An 18728-nucleotide genomic window follows, 5' to 3' on the forward strand; every position below is an offset into this window, starting at 1 on the left:
CACGCAACGTCATTAACGTCACGTGACCCCGCTTAACACTCATATAGGTAGCGCCCGTAATGTGACAGCGTGAGGATGGCAGTGGTTACCAGTAGCTCGCAAGTGGCGGAGCGAGACGGTGGTAGCAGATGGCAGCCGGCACCTGGTGTCACCCGGAGATACGATCACAACGGACACCGGGTTTATAAGGTGAACTAGTTTGTGTGTAACACTTCATGTAGCTCACTAAAGGTCAGAGACTGTAAACTTCCTTAGCAGATCAGATGCAGGAGGAGTGACAGGATTTAATGTAGGAGTGGTGGGGAAAAATATCACAGCTGAGACAGAGCACCGGAGCTGTGCTGGGGAGTGTGAGTTGCAGCTGGAGATACTGCTACTCATTATATGGTCATATAGTCAGTGATCTGTGCAGTGGATACTGGGACTGGGCACATGCTGATATAGTGTGATCTGTGCAGGGGATACTGGGACTCATTATATGATCAGTTAGTGTGCTCTAAACAGGGGATACTGGGGTGTAACTGGGACTGGGCATATGCTGATATAGTGTGATCTGTGCAAGGGATACTGGGACTCATTATATGGTCAGTTAGTGTGAGCCAAACAGGGGATACTGGGCTGTACTGCGACTGGGCATATGCTGATATAGTGTGATCTGTGCAGGGTTATACTGGGCTGTATTGGGACTCGGAAATCTCTGGTACCTGGTGATACTATAGCATTTGATCTGGGCTCTACTGGGAATCAGAACTCTGGTACATAGTGATACTATGTGATCTATACTTGAGTACTGGAATATCAAAATGGGCTGTACTTGCACTCTCTGGCACATAGTGATCTGATATTAGGTGTGCTGGTGTTACTGGGGATACTGGGCTGTACTGAAACTGAATACCAGTACAGCCTAGTATCCCCAGTAACACAGCACACCAAATATCAGATCACTATGAGGGATATTTATCAAGCCGTCAACCGCAAATACGCTGGAATTCCGCAGCGTAATTGTGGCAAGCTTGATTCTCCTCATTTATCAAAGCATACAGACCGGCAAAAGTTGAAATCTGTGACGTAACATACAATCCGCCGGTCTCAGTCCGGCGGATTGTATGTTACGTAAGTCGATGCTTACGTCATCGTAAGTCGATGCTTACGTCATTACAGATGTTCCGAATACAAATTCGGCACTATCTGACTACTTTTGCCATTTATCAAATATCTACCAGGTACGCTTGCCACTATTCCGGCCCAGCGTACCTGCTTTTCAATCCGCCGCCCTGGAGGTGGATGCCATAGGAATCAATGGGAGTCTGAAAGCAGCGAAAGCTTATGTTCACTGCTGCCCGATATCCCTTTGATTCCTGTGGGAGAATAAAAGTTATGTTTACACCCTAACATAACCCCCGAGTCTAAACACCCCTAATCTGCCGCCCCCTACACCGCCGCCACCTACATTATACTTATTAATCCCTAATCTGCTGCCGCTACACCGCCGCCACCTACATTATACTTATTAACCCCTAATCTGCCGCCTGACACCGCTGCCACCTACATAAAAGTATTAAACCCTATCCCGCCGCTCCCGGAGCCTACCGCAACTAAATAAAGTTATTAACCCCTAAACCCCTGGCCTCCCACATCAGTACCACTTACTAAACCTATTAACCCCTAAACCACCATAAAATAAATTAACCTATTAACCCCTAAACCTAACAACCACTTAACTTTACATTAAATATTAACTCATCCCTATCTTATAATAAATTTAAACTTACCTTTAGATTTAAATTAAACTATATTAAACTATTAATTAACCTATCCTAACTGTTATACTAAAATTAAATTAAACTATATTAAACTAATAATTAACCTACCCTAACTGTTATACTAAAATTACATTAAACTACAAATTAAATTAACTATATTACATATTTAAAAACCTAACCCTACTCAAAATAAAAAATAATTTATCAAATATTTAAACTAATTACACCTAATCTAAGAGCCCTATGAAAATAAGAAGATGCCGTCTGGATGAAGACTTCTGCCCGGTTGGATGAAGACTTCGGCCTGCTTGGATAAAGACTTCAGCCGGCTTCGATGAGGACTTCTGCCACTTCGTTGAGGATGGATGTCGGGTCTTCAGAAACTGTAAGTGGACTTTCAGGGGTTAGTGTTAGTTTTTTTTTTAAGGGTTTATTGGGTGGGTTTTAATTTTAGATTAGGGTTTGGGCAAGGAAAAAGAGCTAAATGCCCTTTTAAGGGCAATGCCCATCCAAATGCCCCTTTCAGGGCAATGAGGAGCTTAGTTTTTTTAGATTAGGTTTTTATTTGGGGGGTTGGTTGTGTGGGTGGTGGGTTTTACTGTTGGGGGGGGTACTTTTTTTTTACAGGTAAAAGAGATGATTTCTTTGGGGCAATGCCCCGTAAAAGGCCCTTTTAAGGGCCATTGGTAGTTTATTGTAGGCTAGGTTTTTTTTTATTTTGGGGGGGATTTTTTATTTTCATAGGGCTATTAGATTAGGTGTAATTAGTTTAAATATTTGACTTAGTGTTTATTTTTTTTGGTAACTTACGCCTAGATTTGGAGTTTTGCGTTAGCCGTCAAAACCAGCGTTAGAGGCTCCTAACGCTGGTTTTTACCGCCCGCTGGTATTTGGAGTCAGTCAGGAAAGGGTCTAACGCTCACTTTCCAGCCGCGACTTTTCCATACCGCAGATCCCCCTATGCCAATTGCGTAGCCTATTTTTTCAATGGGATCTTTCTAACGCCGGTATTTAGAGTCTTGGCTGAAGTGAGCGTTAGAAATCTAACGACAAGACTCCAGCCGCAGAAAAAAAACAGGAGTTAAGAGCTTTTTGGGCTAACGCCGGTTCAAAAAGCTCTTAACTACTGTGCTCTACAGTACACTAACACCCATAAACTACCTATGTACCCCTAAACCGAGGCCCCCCCACATCGCCGCCACTCGATTACATTTTTTTAACCCCTAATCTGCCGACCGCACACCGCTGCCACCTACGTTATACTTATGTACCCCTAATCTGCTGCCCCTAACACCGCCGACCCCTATATTATATTTATTAACCCCTAATCTGCCCCCCCCAACGTCGCCGCCAGCTACCTACAATAATTAACCCCTAATCTGCCGACCGGACCTCACCGCTACTATAATAAAGTTATTAACCCCTAATCCGCCTCACTCCCGCCTCAATAACCCTATAATAAATATTATTAACCCCTAATCTGCCCTCCCTAACATCGCCGACACCTAACTTAAATTATTAACCCCTAATCTGCCGACCAGACCTCGCCGCTACTCTGATAAATGTATTAACCCCTAAAGCTAACTCTAACCCTAACCCTAACACCCCCCTAAGTTAAATATAATTTAAATCTAACGAAATAAAGTAACTCTTATTAAATAAATTATTCCTATTTAAAGCTAAATACTTACCTGTACAGGCAACTTTGTAATTATTTTAACCAGGTACAATAGCTATTAAATAGTTATTAACTATTTAATAGCTACCTAGTTAAAATAATTACAAAATTACCTGTGAAATAAATCCTAACCTAAGTTACAATTAAACCTAACACTACACTATCAATAAATAAATTCAATACAATACCTACAAATAAATACAATTAAATAAACTAACTAAAGTACAAAAAATAAAAAAGAACTAAGTTACAAAAAATAAAAAAAATATTTACAGACATTAGAAAAATATTATAACAATTTTAAGCTAATTACCCCTACTCTAAGCCCCTAATAAAATAACTAAAGACCCCCAAAATAAAAAAATGCCCTACCCTATTCTAAATTAAAAAAGTTCAAAGCTCTTTTACCTTACCAACCCTTAAAAGGCCCTTTAGCGGGGCATGCCCCAAAGAAAACTGCTCTTTTGCCTGTAAAAAAAAAATACAACCCCCCCCAACATTAAAACCCACCACCCACATACCCCTAATCTAACCCAAACCCCCTTAAATAAACCTAACACTAAGCCCCTGAAGATCTCCCTACCTTGTATTCACCACACCGGGTTCACCGATCCGTCCTTGCTCCAACGTCTTCATCCAAGCCCAAGCGGGGGCTGAAGATGTCCATGATCCAGCTGAAGTCTTCATCCAAGCAGGAGCTGAAGAGGTCCATGATCCGGCTGAAGTCTTCATCCAAGCGGGAGCTGAAGAGGTCCATGATCCGGCTGAAGTCTTCTATCAGGCGGCATCTTCAATCTTCTTTCTTCCGGATCCATGTTCATCCCGCCGACGCGGAACATCCATCTTCACCGACGACTTCCCGACGAATGACGGTTCCTTTAAGGGACGTCATCCAAGATGGCGTCCCTCAAATTCCGATTGGCTGATAGGATTCTATCAGCCAATCGGAATTAAGGTAGGAAAATTCTGATTGGCTGATGGAGTTCATGTTAGGGTGTTAGGTGCAGACATAGGAAGAGTTTCCCCATAGGAAACAATGGGGCCGCGTTAGGAGCTGAACGCTGCTTTTTTGCAGGTGTTAGGGTTTTTTTCAGCTCAAACTGCCCCATTGTTTCCTATGGGGGAATCGTGCACGAGCACGTTTTTGAAGCTGGCCGCGTCCGTAAGCACCGCTGGTATTGAGAGTTGCAGTGGCGGTAAATATGCTATACGCTCCTTTTTTGGAGCCTAACGCAGCCCTTCTGTGAACTCTAAATACCAGTGGTATTTAAAAGGTGCGGCCAAAAAAAAGCACGCGTAGCTAACGCACCCCTTTGGCCGCAAAACTCCAAATCTAGGCCTAAGTGTTTGTTATTTTGTGTAACTTAGTGTTTGTTATTTTGTGCAACTTAATTGTTAGTTTTTTGTAACTTTTTAATAGTAGATTTAAATTATTTGAGTAGGGTTAGGTTTTTAACTATATAATATATTTAATTTTAGTATAACAGTTAGGGTAGATAAATTATTAGTTTAATATAGTTTATTGTAATTTTAGTATAATAGGGTAGATTAATTAATAGTTTAATATAGTTTAATGTAATTTTAGTATAATTGTTAGGGTAGGTAAATTATTAGTTTAATATAGTTTAATTTAAAGGTAAGTTTTAATTTATTATAAGATAGGGATGAGTTAATATTTAATATAAAGTTAGCGGGTTGTTAGGTTTAGGGGTTAATAGGTTAATTTAGTTAATGGCGATGTGGGGGCTGGCGGTTTAGGGGTTAATAGGTTTAGTAAGTGGTAGTGATGTGGGAGGCCAGGGGTTTAGGGGTTAATACATGTATTTAGTTACGGTGGGCTCCGGGAGCGGAGGGATAGGGGTTAATATATTTAGTTAGATGCAGTGGTGTCAGGGTTAATAAGTTTATTAGAGTTGCGGTGGGCTCCGAGAGCAGCGGGATGGGGGTTAATAACTTTATTTAGTTGCGGCTGGGTTGGGGAGCGGCGAGATAGGGGTTAAACAGTTTAGTATGGTGGCTGTGTTTAGTGACAGGATATACAGGTATACCTCACTTTACAGCGCTTCACTTTACAGCGCTTAGCTAATACAGCGCTTTGTGGAGCTGAAGTTCAACCTCCAAGGATTTTAAAACAGTGCTGTAATCATCGTGAGATTGCGAGAAAAGTGACTGGCACCATTTTGTTATGCTTAGTTCACTCTGTTTACATCATTACAGTGCAATCTGTATCTCAGTGCTATAGTTTGGCAAATTTTACTACAGTAATTGTCACTATTTTACAGATACAGTATATATTGAATACTAATTGAATTCTGTGCTGTGCTAGTGTTAAACTAAACGTAGCACTATTGCACCCCTAATATATGTTAGTTCAAACATGTTTTCAAATTTTTAAACACACTAGCAAGTGAAAAGAAAGCTAAAACTGCCTTGTTTCACTTTAAGGCGGTTTTCACTTTACAGCGGGGCTCCGGTCCCTAACCCGCTGTATGAGCGGGGTATACCTGTAAATAAAGTTGGGGAAAAGCCGAATAGCAGCGAGATAAATAACTGTTAGTTAACAACAGTCCGCTGCTCATCGCCCTGTACTTGGTGCATGGCTTTTTGACAGCTTTTTATATAAATAGGGAGAGCGTAGTCAGGTCAGTGGCCGAGATCTCAGGCGAGCGTATTGGTGCCGGCGAATGCAGCATAGTTGACCGCTTGATAAGTAGGCCTCAATGTGTCAGTACAAGTACAGCCAAGTTCAACTCTCTCTGGCACGTGCAAGTACAGCCCAGTTCAACTCTCTCTGGCACTTGGTTGTGCTGGTGTTACTGGGGATAATGGGCTGAGGGGCCGTGTGAGAAAAGCTGAGAAACAATCTCTTGATACTTCTGTTAGTAGTAATGAAAAAGTCAGTGCCTTACAAAGGGTTTTAGGGTATATATAATTTCATATGTAAATGATTGAACTAAAAATACAAAATCCTTAGTTACATTGGCTAAACTTATTTAGAAGTTGAAAAAAAATCAATGAATTTGTATTTATGCCAGATATTCTTACTCAGAGGTGACATGTTTCAGTAAACATGTAAAGTTTATTCTTTTATCGAAAAATGGGAAAGTCTACTTGTATAAATGAAACTGCCACCTTCTCATAATGTGACCTGTTTAAAATAATTTGTTTTCACTCCCGCACATTGTACAGTTTTGTGCAATATGGATGCCTTTTTTGACAATACAGTTACAAACATTTAATGTTGATGTAACATGAACACTGTTACGTTTATGTTTATGTTTCTAATCAGGACATTAGAAAAGTATTGTGGAATCAGTGCCATGTGGTTAAAAGCATCTAACAGAAAGTGTTCCAAGACTGGGGAGAGAAGTGACAAGGAGGTGTGAATCTTTAAAGTTAATAAACTTATGTTGTGTTAAACTGAGGGTACCAGAGTGACATTGGGACACTTCATGTAAGGCTATGAGTTGGGAGGGATCTCTTCACTGAGTGTACAGGCATAGTTGCTCAGTCACATTAGATGGCAAGCTCTTTTAGCAAATTATTTTTAGCTTAATGCAGTCTCAGTATTTTTAAATAAGTAAATAAGGATGTCAACACCTGTACTTTATATGGAGATGTTTGAGTGGTGTAAACCATTTGAAATGTTTATCTGTGGGTCTGTTACTTATATATAATTATATATTTCTGTAACACATTACCTCATTAGTAATTAATACATAATTAGGGTATTATACTTGACTCAAACAATGCACATTTACATTATGTAAATTATTGAATATATATATATATATATATATATATATATATATATATATATATAGTAGCCAGAAAAAATGCACTCTCAGGACTTTCACAATCAAGTTACTTTTATTCCTGTAACGTTTTCGGAGGTTGATGAAGGAGGCAAGACCTCCGAAAACGTTACAGGAATAAAAGTAACTTGATTGTGAAAGTCCTGAGAGTGCATTTTTTCTGGCTACTATTTTTTGCAAAGTTGCACCCAGGCAGTTTTCCTCTGAGGGCAAGATCTGGTGTTTTGGATACCTATATATCTGCTAATTTCTTTATTAATACAAAGCCACAGAATGTGACTTTTGTTTGAATTATCCATTTTGAGTCTGCATAATCTGCACAGGAGTGAGACATAAGGACATGTAACCTTTTAAATTGGTTGTTTAAAGATATTTTTTTTCACCATAATAAATGGGCGGAGCTAAATTATGCTAATTATGTGGGTTTGGCAAAGTGGGCAGAACTTTAGGGAACTTTAGGGAAGGGGTGTGGTAAAAATTTTCATGCAGGTAATTGATAGCTTCAAAGTGTCCCCGGAAAATGTTTTCAAATGTTGGCAACTATGATAGTGCTATGTGTAAACAATCACTGTGTAAGCACCTAACTATGTTATCTTACTCAATGAATGCTAATATATATAGTTATATATCAGTTGCTTTAGTGTGTGTTTGTGTATCTATTAGAAGTGATTCTGATAATTTGTGTTTAAAAATGTGCATAGCTAGTGCTATGTGTAAACAATCACTGTGTAATCACCTAACTATGTTGTCTTATGTGAACTGTGTTATGTTATCTTACTTAATGTATGCTAATATATATCAGTTATTTTATCTGTATCTTTTAAAGTGATTCTAATAAACCATATTATATAATTATATGATTATATTTACGTGATACATTCCCATTGAGGGAATACAATATGGTGAGAAATAAATTCTTATCCTTATAAATAGAATTTATTTCTCACCATATTTTTGAGGTGTCCTGAATTTCGGTCTGATGTGTCCTGAATTTGGGTTTTGGAAATCTGGTCTGAATGTATATGATGCACAGCAGTGAGTGGCTCACTGTTGTTGTAGATTTGCATCCAGTGCAGTAGTGTAGTTAGTTTAGATGACACTCGGCATGGGATCATTTTTAACCCCCCTCCCCCCCCCCCCCCCCGTCAGACTAATGCTCAGGCTCCAGGTGTTTAGACTCAAAGATGGTTGTTACCAGTGAGCATTTACTTTAGGGAAAAAAAAACAACCTATAATATAATACTAAAACACTGTATAGTGATATATTTAAAGCTACACCGTTATTTCTATATAATTAAAAACCCTTGTGAAAACGAAAAAAATTAATATACTGCTATATTGAACAGTGAGGATTAATCTAATATGTTTATTTGATTTATGCTGTGTGGGATGTTTTGGGCTCATAGGCTGATGTGGAACGTACAGGTTTACTTTCACTTTTAGAGCTGCGCAGCTTAATAAGCTTGGCACGCTTTTGCTCTTAGCAGGGGCGGTCCTGCATTGCGCACCATGTGACCGGGAGTGTTCGCGGTTTCATTTCCTCTTTCCTGATTGAGCTGGTTACCGGAGAAGAGCGGTTTTCTCTGTGGTGCCTGGGTCATAGGGGGTGGTGAGTGCCCCAGTCATTGGTATAAATGTGCCATTTTTTGTTATTAATTAAGGATCCTTATTTACTATAGCCGGTGGATTTCTACTCTAGCTATGGAAGATTCTGATACGTTAGAGGGTAGTCCCTCTACCTAAGACTAATACCTGTTTATATTGTGAGGAGGCCGAGGTATACCCGCTTGTTCAATTATGTTCCACATGCCTTGAAAAAGTAATTGTGTCAAAGAAGGTTAATATATTTGATACCACTGAGCCGTCCACCACTGAGGAGTCTCCGTCCTGTGAGGTGCGTACCCTTCAGTCATCTCCTAATACACATGCAGCTTCCCATAGCACTTCTAACACTCCAGCTGGAGGGGGCCTTTTACCTCCAGACTTTACTGTGCAGTTACAAACGGCAGTGTCTGCGGCCATTAGTGCTTTGCCTCGCTCTGCTAAGCACAAGCGTATGGTCAAATATTGCTATCCTTCCCAGGGGGCATCAGCTAATTTATTGAATTTAACTGAGACTAGGTTATCCGATGATGTGATTCACTCTGATACTTCAGAGTACGAATTTTGTGGGTTGGAGTCTGTAACCTCCGGCTGCAGAGGAACCAGACTTTAGATTTAGTATTGAGCATTTGCGCTTTCTTTTAAAGGATGTTCTAGCTACTTTAGAGGTTCCAGAGGCAAAGCTGCCTGAGGAACTTTTGATTCCTAATTTAGATAGAGTTTACGAAGACAGGGTAGTACCACAGACTTTCCCTGTTCCTGTAAAGATGGCAAACTTTATTAAGAACGAGTGGGAAAGGATTGGATCTTCCTTTTCCCCTTCGTCTTCTTTTAAGAAATTGTTCCTGCTCCTGGGCTCTCAATTGGAGTTGTGGGGTTCCGTCCCTAAGGTGGATGGGGCTATCTCCACGCTTGCAAAATGCACTACTATCCCACTTGAGGATAGCTCGTCGTTGAAAGAGCACATGGATAAAAAGATAGAAACTCTGTTAAGAAGGATGTTTCAACATACAGGATATTTATTTCAATCGGCGGCGGCTGTTGCTGCGGTTGCTGGAGCGGCTACCTATTGGTGCGACTCCTTATCGGTAATGATCGAGAAAGAAGGTCCCCTCAATGTTATTCAAGAGAGAATTAAGGGTTGCCAATTCTTTTATCTGTGATGCCAATATGCAGATCATTCACCTAAATGATAAGACTGCTGGCTTTTCTGTTCAAGCCCATCAAGCACTCTGGCTGGAGTCATGGTCTGCGGATATGACTTCTAAGTCCAGAGTTCTTTCCCTCCCATTTAAAGCAAAGATCTTGTTTGGTCCAGGCCTGGACTCCATTATATCTATGATTACAGGGGGCAAGGGTGCCTTCCTACCGCAAGATAAAAAGAACAAATGTAAAGGACAAAATTCTAATTTTCGTTCCTTTCGCTCTGATAAGCCCCAACGTCAACAATCCTCCGCTAAGACAGAGCAAACCAAGGGTACTTGAAAGCCGGCTCAGTCCTGGAATAAGTCCAAGCAGAGCAAGAAGCCCGCTGAACCTAAGTCGGCATGAAAGGGCGGCCCTCGGTCCTCTCAGGGATCATGTAGGGGGCAGTCTGTTGCTCTTTTCAGACGCTTTGTTCAGGGACGTGCAGGATCCATAAGTCCTAGAGGTCATAGATCAGGGTTACAAGATAGGTTTCAAGTGTCTGCCACCCAGGGGCAGATTCCTTCTCTCAAACCTGTCTTCCAGACCAGAATAGAGGGAAGCCTTTCTGGGGTGTGTGCGGGATCTGTCCTCCTTAGGTGTCATTGTCCCGGTACCTATCGATGAGAGAGGTTTGGGATACTATTCAAACCTTTTAGTCGTCTTAAAGAAGGAGGGAACTTTCCGTCCAATTCTGGACCTAGAATGCTTAAAGGGACACTGAACCCAAATTTTTTCTTTTGTGATTCAGATAGAGCATGCAATGTTACACCTATTATCAGTTTTTCTTCGTTCTCTTGCTTTCTTTATTTGAAAAAGATAGCATCTAAGCAATTTTTTTGGTTCAGAGCCATGGAAAGCACTTGTTTATTGGTGGGTGAATTTATCCACCAATCAGCAAGGACAACACAGGTTGTTCACCAAAAATGGACCGGCATCTAAACTTACATTCTTGCATTTCAAATATAGATACCAAGAGAATGAAGAAAATTTGATAATAGGAGTAAATTAGAAAGTTGCTTAAAATGTCATATTCTATCTGAATCACGAAAGAAAAAATTTGGGTTCAGTGTCCCTTTAAACAAATTGCTAAAGGTCCCCTTGTTCAAGATGGAGACAATAAGGTCCATTCTTTCCTTGGTACAGGAAGGGCAGTTCATGACCACTATAGAGCTGAAGGATGCCTACCTTCACGTTCCAATCCACAGGGAACACTTCCAGTTCCTAAGGTTTGCGTTCCTGGACCAGCACTTCCAGTTCATTGCACTTCCGTTTGGTCTAGCTAATGTTCCAATACTTTTTATGAAGGTTCTAGGGGCGCTTCTAGCAGTAGCCAGAACCCGGAGTATAGCAGTAGCTCCCTACTTGGACGATTTTCTGGTTCAAGCACCATTATTTTGTCTTGCAGCAGACCATTCAGAATCTCTCCTCTGTCTTATTCGATCCCATGGATGGAAGATAAATCTAGAAAAGAGTTCTCTTGTACCAAGCACCAGGGTGGAATTCCTTTGTACTATAATAGACTCAATAGACATGAGAATATTTCTAACAGACCAGAGACATTGCAAGCTAGATTCAAAATGTCGTGCCCTCCAGACCTCCTTAAGGTCATCTGTGGCTCAGTGTATGGAGGTGATTGGTCTCATGGTGCCCAGCATGGACATCATTCCTTTTGCGAGGTTCCATCTCAGGCTGCTGCAACTGTGCATGCTGAGGTAGTGGAATGGCGATCATTCAGATCTGTCTCAACAGATTTCTCTGGACATCGCTCTCTTGGTGGCTTTGTCCGGATCACTAGTCCCTAGGGACATCCTTCTTAAGACCATCCTGGGTGATTGTGACTATGGACGCAAGTCTGTCAGGATGGGGAGCTGTTTGGGGTGCCAAGAAGTTACAGGGCCTGTGGACTCAGGAGGAAAGCTCCCTCCCAATCAACATTATAGAACTTCGGGCAATCTTCAATGCTCTAAAGACTTTACCCCTGCTGGGTTCATCCCAGTTTATCAGATTCCAATCAGACAATGTAACCTCGGTGGCTTACATCAACCATCAGGGGGGAACGAGAAGCTCCCTAGCAATGAGGGAAGTATCTCAGATTCTGGAGTGGGCGGAGGCCCACAACTGTTCGCTGTCAGCGATGCACATTCCGGGTGTGGACAACTAGGAAGTGGATTTTCTCAGCAGACAATCCTTTCACCCAGGGGAATGGTCTCCATCCCGAAGTGTTTGCAGAGATTTGCAGCAGGTGGGGGACGCCGGAGATAGATCTCATGGTCTCCCGTCTCAATACCAAGCTACCCAGATATGGGTCGAGGTCCAGGGATCCTCAGGCGGAGCTAATAGATGCATTAGCGGTGCCTTGGAGGTTCAATCTAATTTATCTTTTTCCGCCGTTACCACTCCTTCCTCGAGTGGTGGCTCGAATCAAACAGGAGCAGGGGTCAGTGATACTGATTGCTCAGTTGTGGCCGCGAAGGATATGGTTCGCGGATCTGTTGGGGATGTCATCATCTCCTCCGTGGAAGTTACCTTGTCGCAGGGATCTGCTGGTACAAGGACCATTTGTTCATCAAAATCTAGATTCTGTGAGGCTGATTGCGTGGAGATTGCGTGGAATACTAGCACACTTATGCTTATATACATATTTATGTGATAATATGTGTATATACACATAAATATATATGTATTTATTCATATACATATATAATTTAAATTTGCTGCCCAACTCTGCGCAACTTTGCCCTGTTTGACGGCATCTAAACGAGGCTCCTATTGAAACCTATAAAAATGCGCTCTTGTGAGGGCAATGCTTCCAGGCAATGCAAATGCGAGGTCGAGTTCACATTGCGCTTAACTTGTAATACCAGCGCACATTTGCGTGTGCTGGTATTACTGAGGGCAGCGCAAATATCGAGCTCGCAAAAGCACACTTTTAAATTAAAATAAAAAATATACATTTGTATTCATGTTTTAATATAGTATTATTATATTTAAGCAATATTGTGTTAAGTATAGAACATAGATGATAAGTAAGAACTTGTTAAACTTAGAATGACGATAATTTGAAAATTAATTTTAGTGACCGACTAATACAATTAATACTTATTGGTCTATATGGAAAACTGAATTAGTCAGAGTATTCTACGCATGCCTGAAAAAAAGTAGATTTATCCAGCATGTAAGTAACTGTTTCTTGTGTGTATATACTGTATGTATATATATATATATATATATATAGATAGATAGATAGATAGATAGATAGATATAGATATTGACAGATATTTACATATAGGAATATCTATTTATAAATACTTAGAACATATTCCCCCATGTGCAGAACATTAAAATGTGAAATATTTACAGTAAATACATAGTTAAAATCTTTATTATAAATAAATATTGCATAAATATGATTTTTCATCTTTTAATCTACGTAACTGCAAAGGGCTCTGATGCACTTATATATTTGTCTATATATGTGTACATATGTATTTATGTGTTTATATGTGTATATCTATATATATATATATATATATATATATATATATAAATATATATATAGGTCAAAGAAAGATGGTAGAAGCACTCCTGGTAAAGATCAAACCGGCCCGTGGTGCCCTGGGTGCACTCCAAGGTACATACAAACCAGCAAAAGAAGGGAGTCACTCACAGGGTCTTGCGGTAGCAAATCGTGTCTTTATTGACGTTTCGGGGTTACCCCCGTTTTCAAAATAGGCATATACAACAACAAATACTTACCCCCTATATACCTCTACTAATATATATAGTAATATATATATATATATATATATGTTTGTAAATACATATATACACATATAAATACATATTTACACATATCTTTGAGCTCTTTTAACTTTTTTGTGCAAAAATATTTTTTATTAGATAGTATTAATATGAGTGTAACTGTACTTTGTAATGTATTTTGGATGTGGTTTGTGACACTTTTTTGTTTCACGAAACAGTTAACCAGAGCTCTCAGGTCATGCTAACCTGATGCGCGTTAACTTCAGTTGTGTTCAAACAATCTCGTTTACTTTCAACTTGTAATATAAGCAAAAAACCTGACACGCACAAACAGCCACCATAAACCCCCTATCGCTTAACGCACCACTCATAATCTGGCCCACTGTTGTTTAGAAAAGGAGTTTATCAAAGTATGGTTTATAGTGTTCATTACTGTTTTTATTAATAGAAAATATGTTTTATGATTGCCTTTGAAGGTAAAGCATGGAACGAAAAACAGAAGAAAATTCTTGGAGACACTGAAGTAAATACAGAGGTAAAGCAATTTAAACGTACACTGTTTGTACTCTGGTGTATTGTTTTCATAATGAAAGTCTCTTGATTGTAATCTGGTATATTGTTTCCATAATTAAAGTATTATGCAAGTCAAGAAATTTTGTATGGTTCATGATAACTTTTTAAAAATCTCTTAAGTGCAGAGGAAGAAAAGAAAACATATTTTGCATTTTGTACTGAATGACTTCTCACTGTTGTCCACTATACTATCCCAGTTGCTTGCAGTTTTAGGGCCCAATCATCAAAAATTCTCTCGCTTGGAGACAGGTTATAATGCAGACTTCACAGCGGCTCTACTCACTGAATTCTCTAAGAAAGAAGGAGGAACCTGGAAGTCCCATAGAGTGGAGAGCTTGATTCAACAGAAAATGAGGCTCTCTTAGGCAGAGAATTTCACAGGGGAGAGTGAGGTTAACAGGGGAACACCTGGCACTGATATAAAGTATTAGTTTGCAGCAAATACAATTAAACTAAAATTTACTACAATTTAACTTGCATTTGTTTCTAGTTTAATACTTAGTTTAATTACTTTTCTGAAAAAGTGTATTGTAGAATTTGAGCAAACTTCACCTACATACAGCTGGTGAGATAAATCAGTGAGACTTACAGGTGTAAAAATGCTTAGAGGTCATCATAAGAATTGTGAGAGTTGCAGACACACCCTGAGAACTCCCCTGTTTAGCCTATGGAACTCCCCTATCCATACCACATTCTGAAACTGTTAGTTACATAAAACAAATACAAACAAATACAAAGTGCAATGTAATTTGTAATAGATACACATGAATAAACAATTTATGATCCTACTTTGTTAAAGTTACACAGAAACTTTCAAAGTATAATCAGAATTTGGAAAATCCCAATCCTAAATAAACGGTTGTATACAGAATTTAAATGCATAAAAATAGATAAAACTTTAAGGAATAGTCTAGTCAAAATTAAACTTTCATGATTCAGATAGAGCATGCAATTTTAAGCAACTTTCTAATTTACTCCCATTATCAATTTTCTTCATTCTATTGGTATCTTTATTTGAATGTATGCTTAGGAGCCGGCCCATTTTTGGTTCAGCAACTGGGTAGCGCTTGCTAATTGGTGACTACATTTAGACACTAATCAGAAAGCGCTACCCTGTTGCTGAACCAAAAATCGTCCGGCTCCTATGCTTACATTCTTGCTTTTTTCAAATAAAGATAACAAGAGAACAAAGAAAAATTGATAATAGGAGTAAATTAGAAAGTTGCTTAAACTTGCATGCTCTATCTGAATCATGAACGTTTAATTTTGATTAGACTATTCCTTTAAAGTATCAGGAAAAAAGGGGAAGGCGCTGTTTTAGACTCAGTAAGAAACAGACAATATTAGATCTTATTTTGCTTGTGTTATCTATTGAAAAACAACCAAAAAACGCTAAAATTCATTCCAATTCCTACAGGATACTTGGTAGTGAATAGTACAAAACTGTAACACAGCGTACCAGATTATTTGCCAATCTTATAACAACATATGTGTATAAATCCATAAGTATCAATCTAGTGTCCAAAAAACAGTGTAAAGTAATGCTATAAATTACACTTACTCTTCAAGATAAGACCTTTCTTGCATCCCTCTGTGTTGGCGCGGGTGTCGGCTTCCACGCCTAATGATTCAGCTGGCTTTATCCTGCAGCTCACACACTTGTTAGTGGATTGTGACCTCTTTTTTCTTATAATTACATTTCCAGGTGCCCTATGGGTGTCCTCAATGAGCGCCACAAATCCAATACAAAATTACCCAGACCGGCTCCAAATTGTTCAGTAAAAATAGAAAACTTTATTGTAATAAGTTAAAATGCTTACACAAAACCAGACGCTAAGCAAAGCATAGCAAACAGCTACTGCCCAGTAAAAAATATTCTGAGACTACAACTTCGGCCCGATAACGTCACTGACGCGTTTCAGGTGTTACCCGTAATCATAGTTCACATCATGGTGCCTCTCTCTCCCTTAAATAGGTAAAGTCTCAGGTGTGCGCCTCAGAATAAAAACCTTTGTATCTAACATAATAAAGACTAATACCATTATACTCAACATTATAGAGAAATTGCTTATTCATAACCAGATTATATTGTTAACCATCGTTGTATATAAGATTATTTATAACCAAATGTTAATTGTACATACATTCATTCATTAGCCTCTATATTTATGCCTCACAACTCTACTCAGTGAATTGCTATTTAGTTCATGTATATTTATGTACATTACCAAACTACATTCCAATGGTTTTACAATCTATAACAAAAGAGATAAAAAGTGACATTGTATTGATTGCTGTAGTTTGTGACAAATGTTGTCCTGTGCATGTCTGTTCTCATCACTTCATTACTGGTATTTTTGTTATTATTTTAAATTGTGAAGCTCCTAAGTTACAAGCTTTCAAATATACAAAGTTGCGAAACTCACTGTACAGACCATCGCCTACATTACGAGTTTTGTCAGTAATGCTGTGCGGTGCTAACGAGCAGTTTTCCCTCACCGCTCACCTACAGACAACGCTGGTATTATGGGTTTTTACAAACCCGGCGTTAGCCGCAAAAAAGTGAGCGGAGAGCAAAATTTAGCTCCACATCTCACCTCAATACCAGCGCTGCTTAGTGGTGAGCTGGCAAAACGTGCTTGTGCAAGATTTCCCCATAGGAATCAATGGGGGAGAGCTGGCTTAAAAAAAACCTAACACCTGCAAAAAAGCAGCGTAAAGCTCCTAACGCAGCCCCATTGATTCCTATGGGGAAACACTTTTAATGTCTACACCTAACACCCTAACATGAACCCTGAATCTAAATACTGCTAATATTACACTTATTAACCCCTAATCTGCTGCCCCCGACATCGCCGACACCTGCATTATATTATTAACCCCTAATCTGCCGCTCTGGACACCGCTGCCACCTACATTATACTTATGAACCCCTAATCTGCCACCCCCAACATCGCCGAACCCTACATTATATTTATTAGCCCCTAATCTGCCACTCCCAATGTTGCCGCAAACTACTTACACTTATTAACCCCTAATCTGCCACCCCCAACGTCGCCGCCACTATATTAAAGTTATTAACCCCTAAGTCTAACCCTAGGGATAGGGGTTAATAACTTATTTAGGTGGCGGCGGTGTCGGGGCGGCAGATTAGGGGTTAATAAGTATAATGTAGGTGGCGGCGGGGTCGGGCGGCAGAATAGGGGTTAATAAGTATAATGTAGGTGGCGGCGGTGTCGGGGCGGCAGATTAGGGGTTAATAAGTATAATGTAGGTGGTGGCGGGGCGGCAGATTAGGGGTTAATAAGTATAATGTAGGGGGCGGCAGATTAGGGGTATTTAGACTCGGGGTACATGTTAGGGTGTTAGGTGTAAACTTTACTTTTATTCTCCCATAGGAATCAATGGGATATTAACCCCTGTCTAACCCTAACCCTAACACCCCCTAACTTAAATATAATTTAAATAAATCTAAATAAAATTACTATCATTAACTAAATTATTCCTATTTAAAACTAAACACTTAACTGTAAAATAAACCCTAAGATAGCTACAATATAACTAATAGTTACATTGTAGCTATCTTAGGATTTATTTTTATTTTACAGGCAACTTTGTATTTATTTTAACTAGGTAGAATAGTTATTAAATAGTTATTAACTATTTAATAGCTACCTAGTTAAAATAAATTCAAATTTACCTGTAAAATAAATCTTAACCTAAGTTACAATTACACCTAACACTACACTATAATTAAATTAATTACCTAAACTAAATACAATTAAATACAATATAAAAAAATTATCTAAAGTACGAAACCCCCCCACTAAATTACAGAAAATAATAAAATAATTACAAGTTTTTTAAACTAATTACACCTAATCTAATCCCCCTAATAAAATAAAAAAGCCCCCCAAAATAATAAAAACCCTACCCTATACTAAATTACAAATAGCCCTTAAAAGGGCCTTTTGCGGGGCATAGCCCCAAAGTAATCAGCTCTATTACCTGTAAAAAAAAAGTACAATACCCCCCCAACATTAAAACCCACCACCCACACACCCAACCCTACTCTAAAACCTACCCAATACCCCCTTAATAAAACCTAACACTAACCCCTTGAAGATCACCCTACCTTCAGAAGTCTTCACCCAGCCGAGCCGAAGTCCTCAACGAAGCCGGGCGAAGTGGTCCTCCAGACGGGCAGAAGTCTTCATCCAAGCCGGCCAGAAGAGGTCCTCCAGACGGGCAGAAGTCTTCATCCAGGCGGCATCTTCTATCTTCATCCATCCGGCGCGGAGCGGCTTCATATTCAAGACATCTGAGGCGGAGCATCCTCTTCAAACG

The 18728-nt window shown here is 39.5% G+C and overlaps 1 protein-coding gene across 2 annotated transcripts in view; it reads left to right on the forward strand.

Annotated features, from left to right (window-relative positions):
- The window catches only part of PHF11 (PHD finger protein 11), a 589089-nt gene that overhangs the window by 342666 nt on the left and 227695 nt on the right, over positions 1 to 18728 (forward strand). For both annotated transcript variants that reach the window (XM_053708365.1, XM_053708366.1), the window contains exon 14: positions 14285 to 14343. In XM_053708365.1, the coding sequence (XP_053564340.1) occupies positions 14285 to 14343 (59 nt within the window). The remainder of the gene's footprint in view (positions 1 to 14284; positions 14344 to 18728) is intronic.

This window comes from Bombina bombina, chromosome 3 (assembly GCF_027579735.1).
Source record: "Bombina bombina isolate aBomBom1 chromosome 3, aBomBom1.pri, whole genome shotgun sequence".
NCBI lineage: Eukaryota > Metazoa > Chordata > Amphibia > Anura > Bombinatoridae > Bombina > Bombina bombina.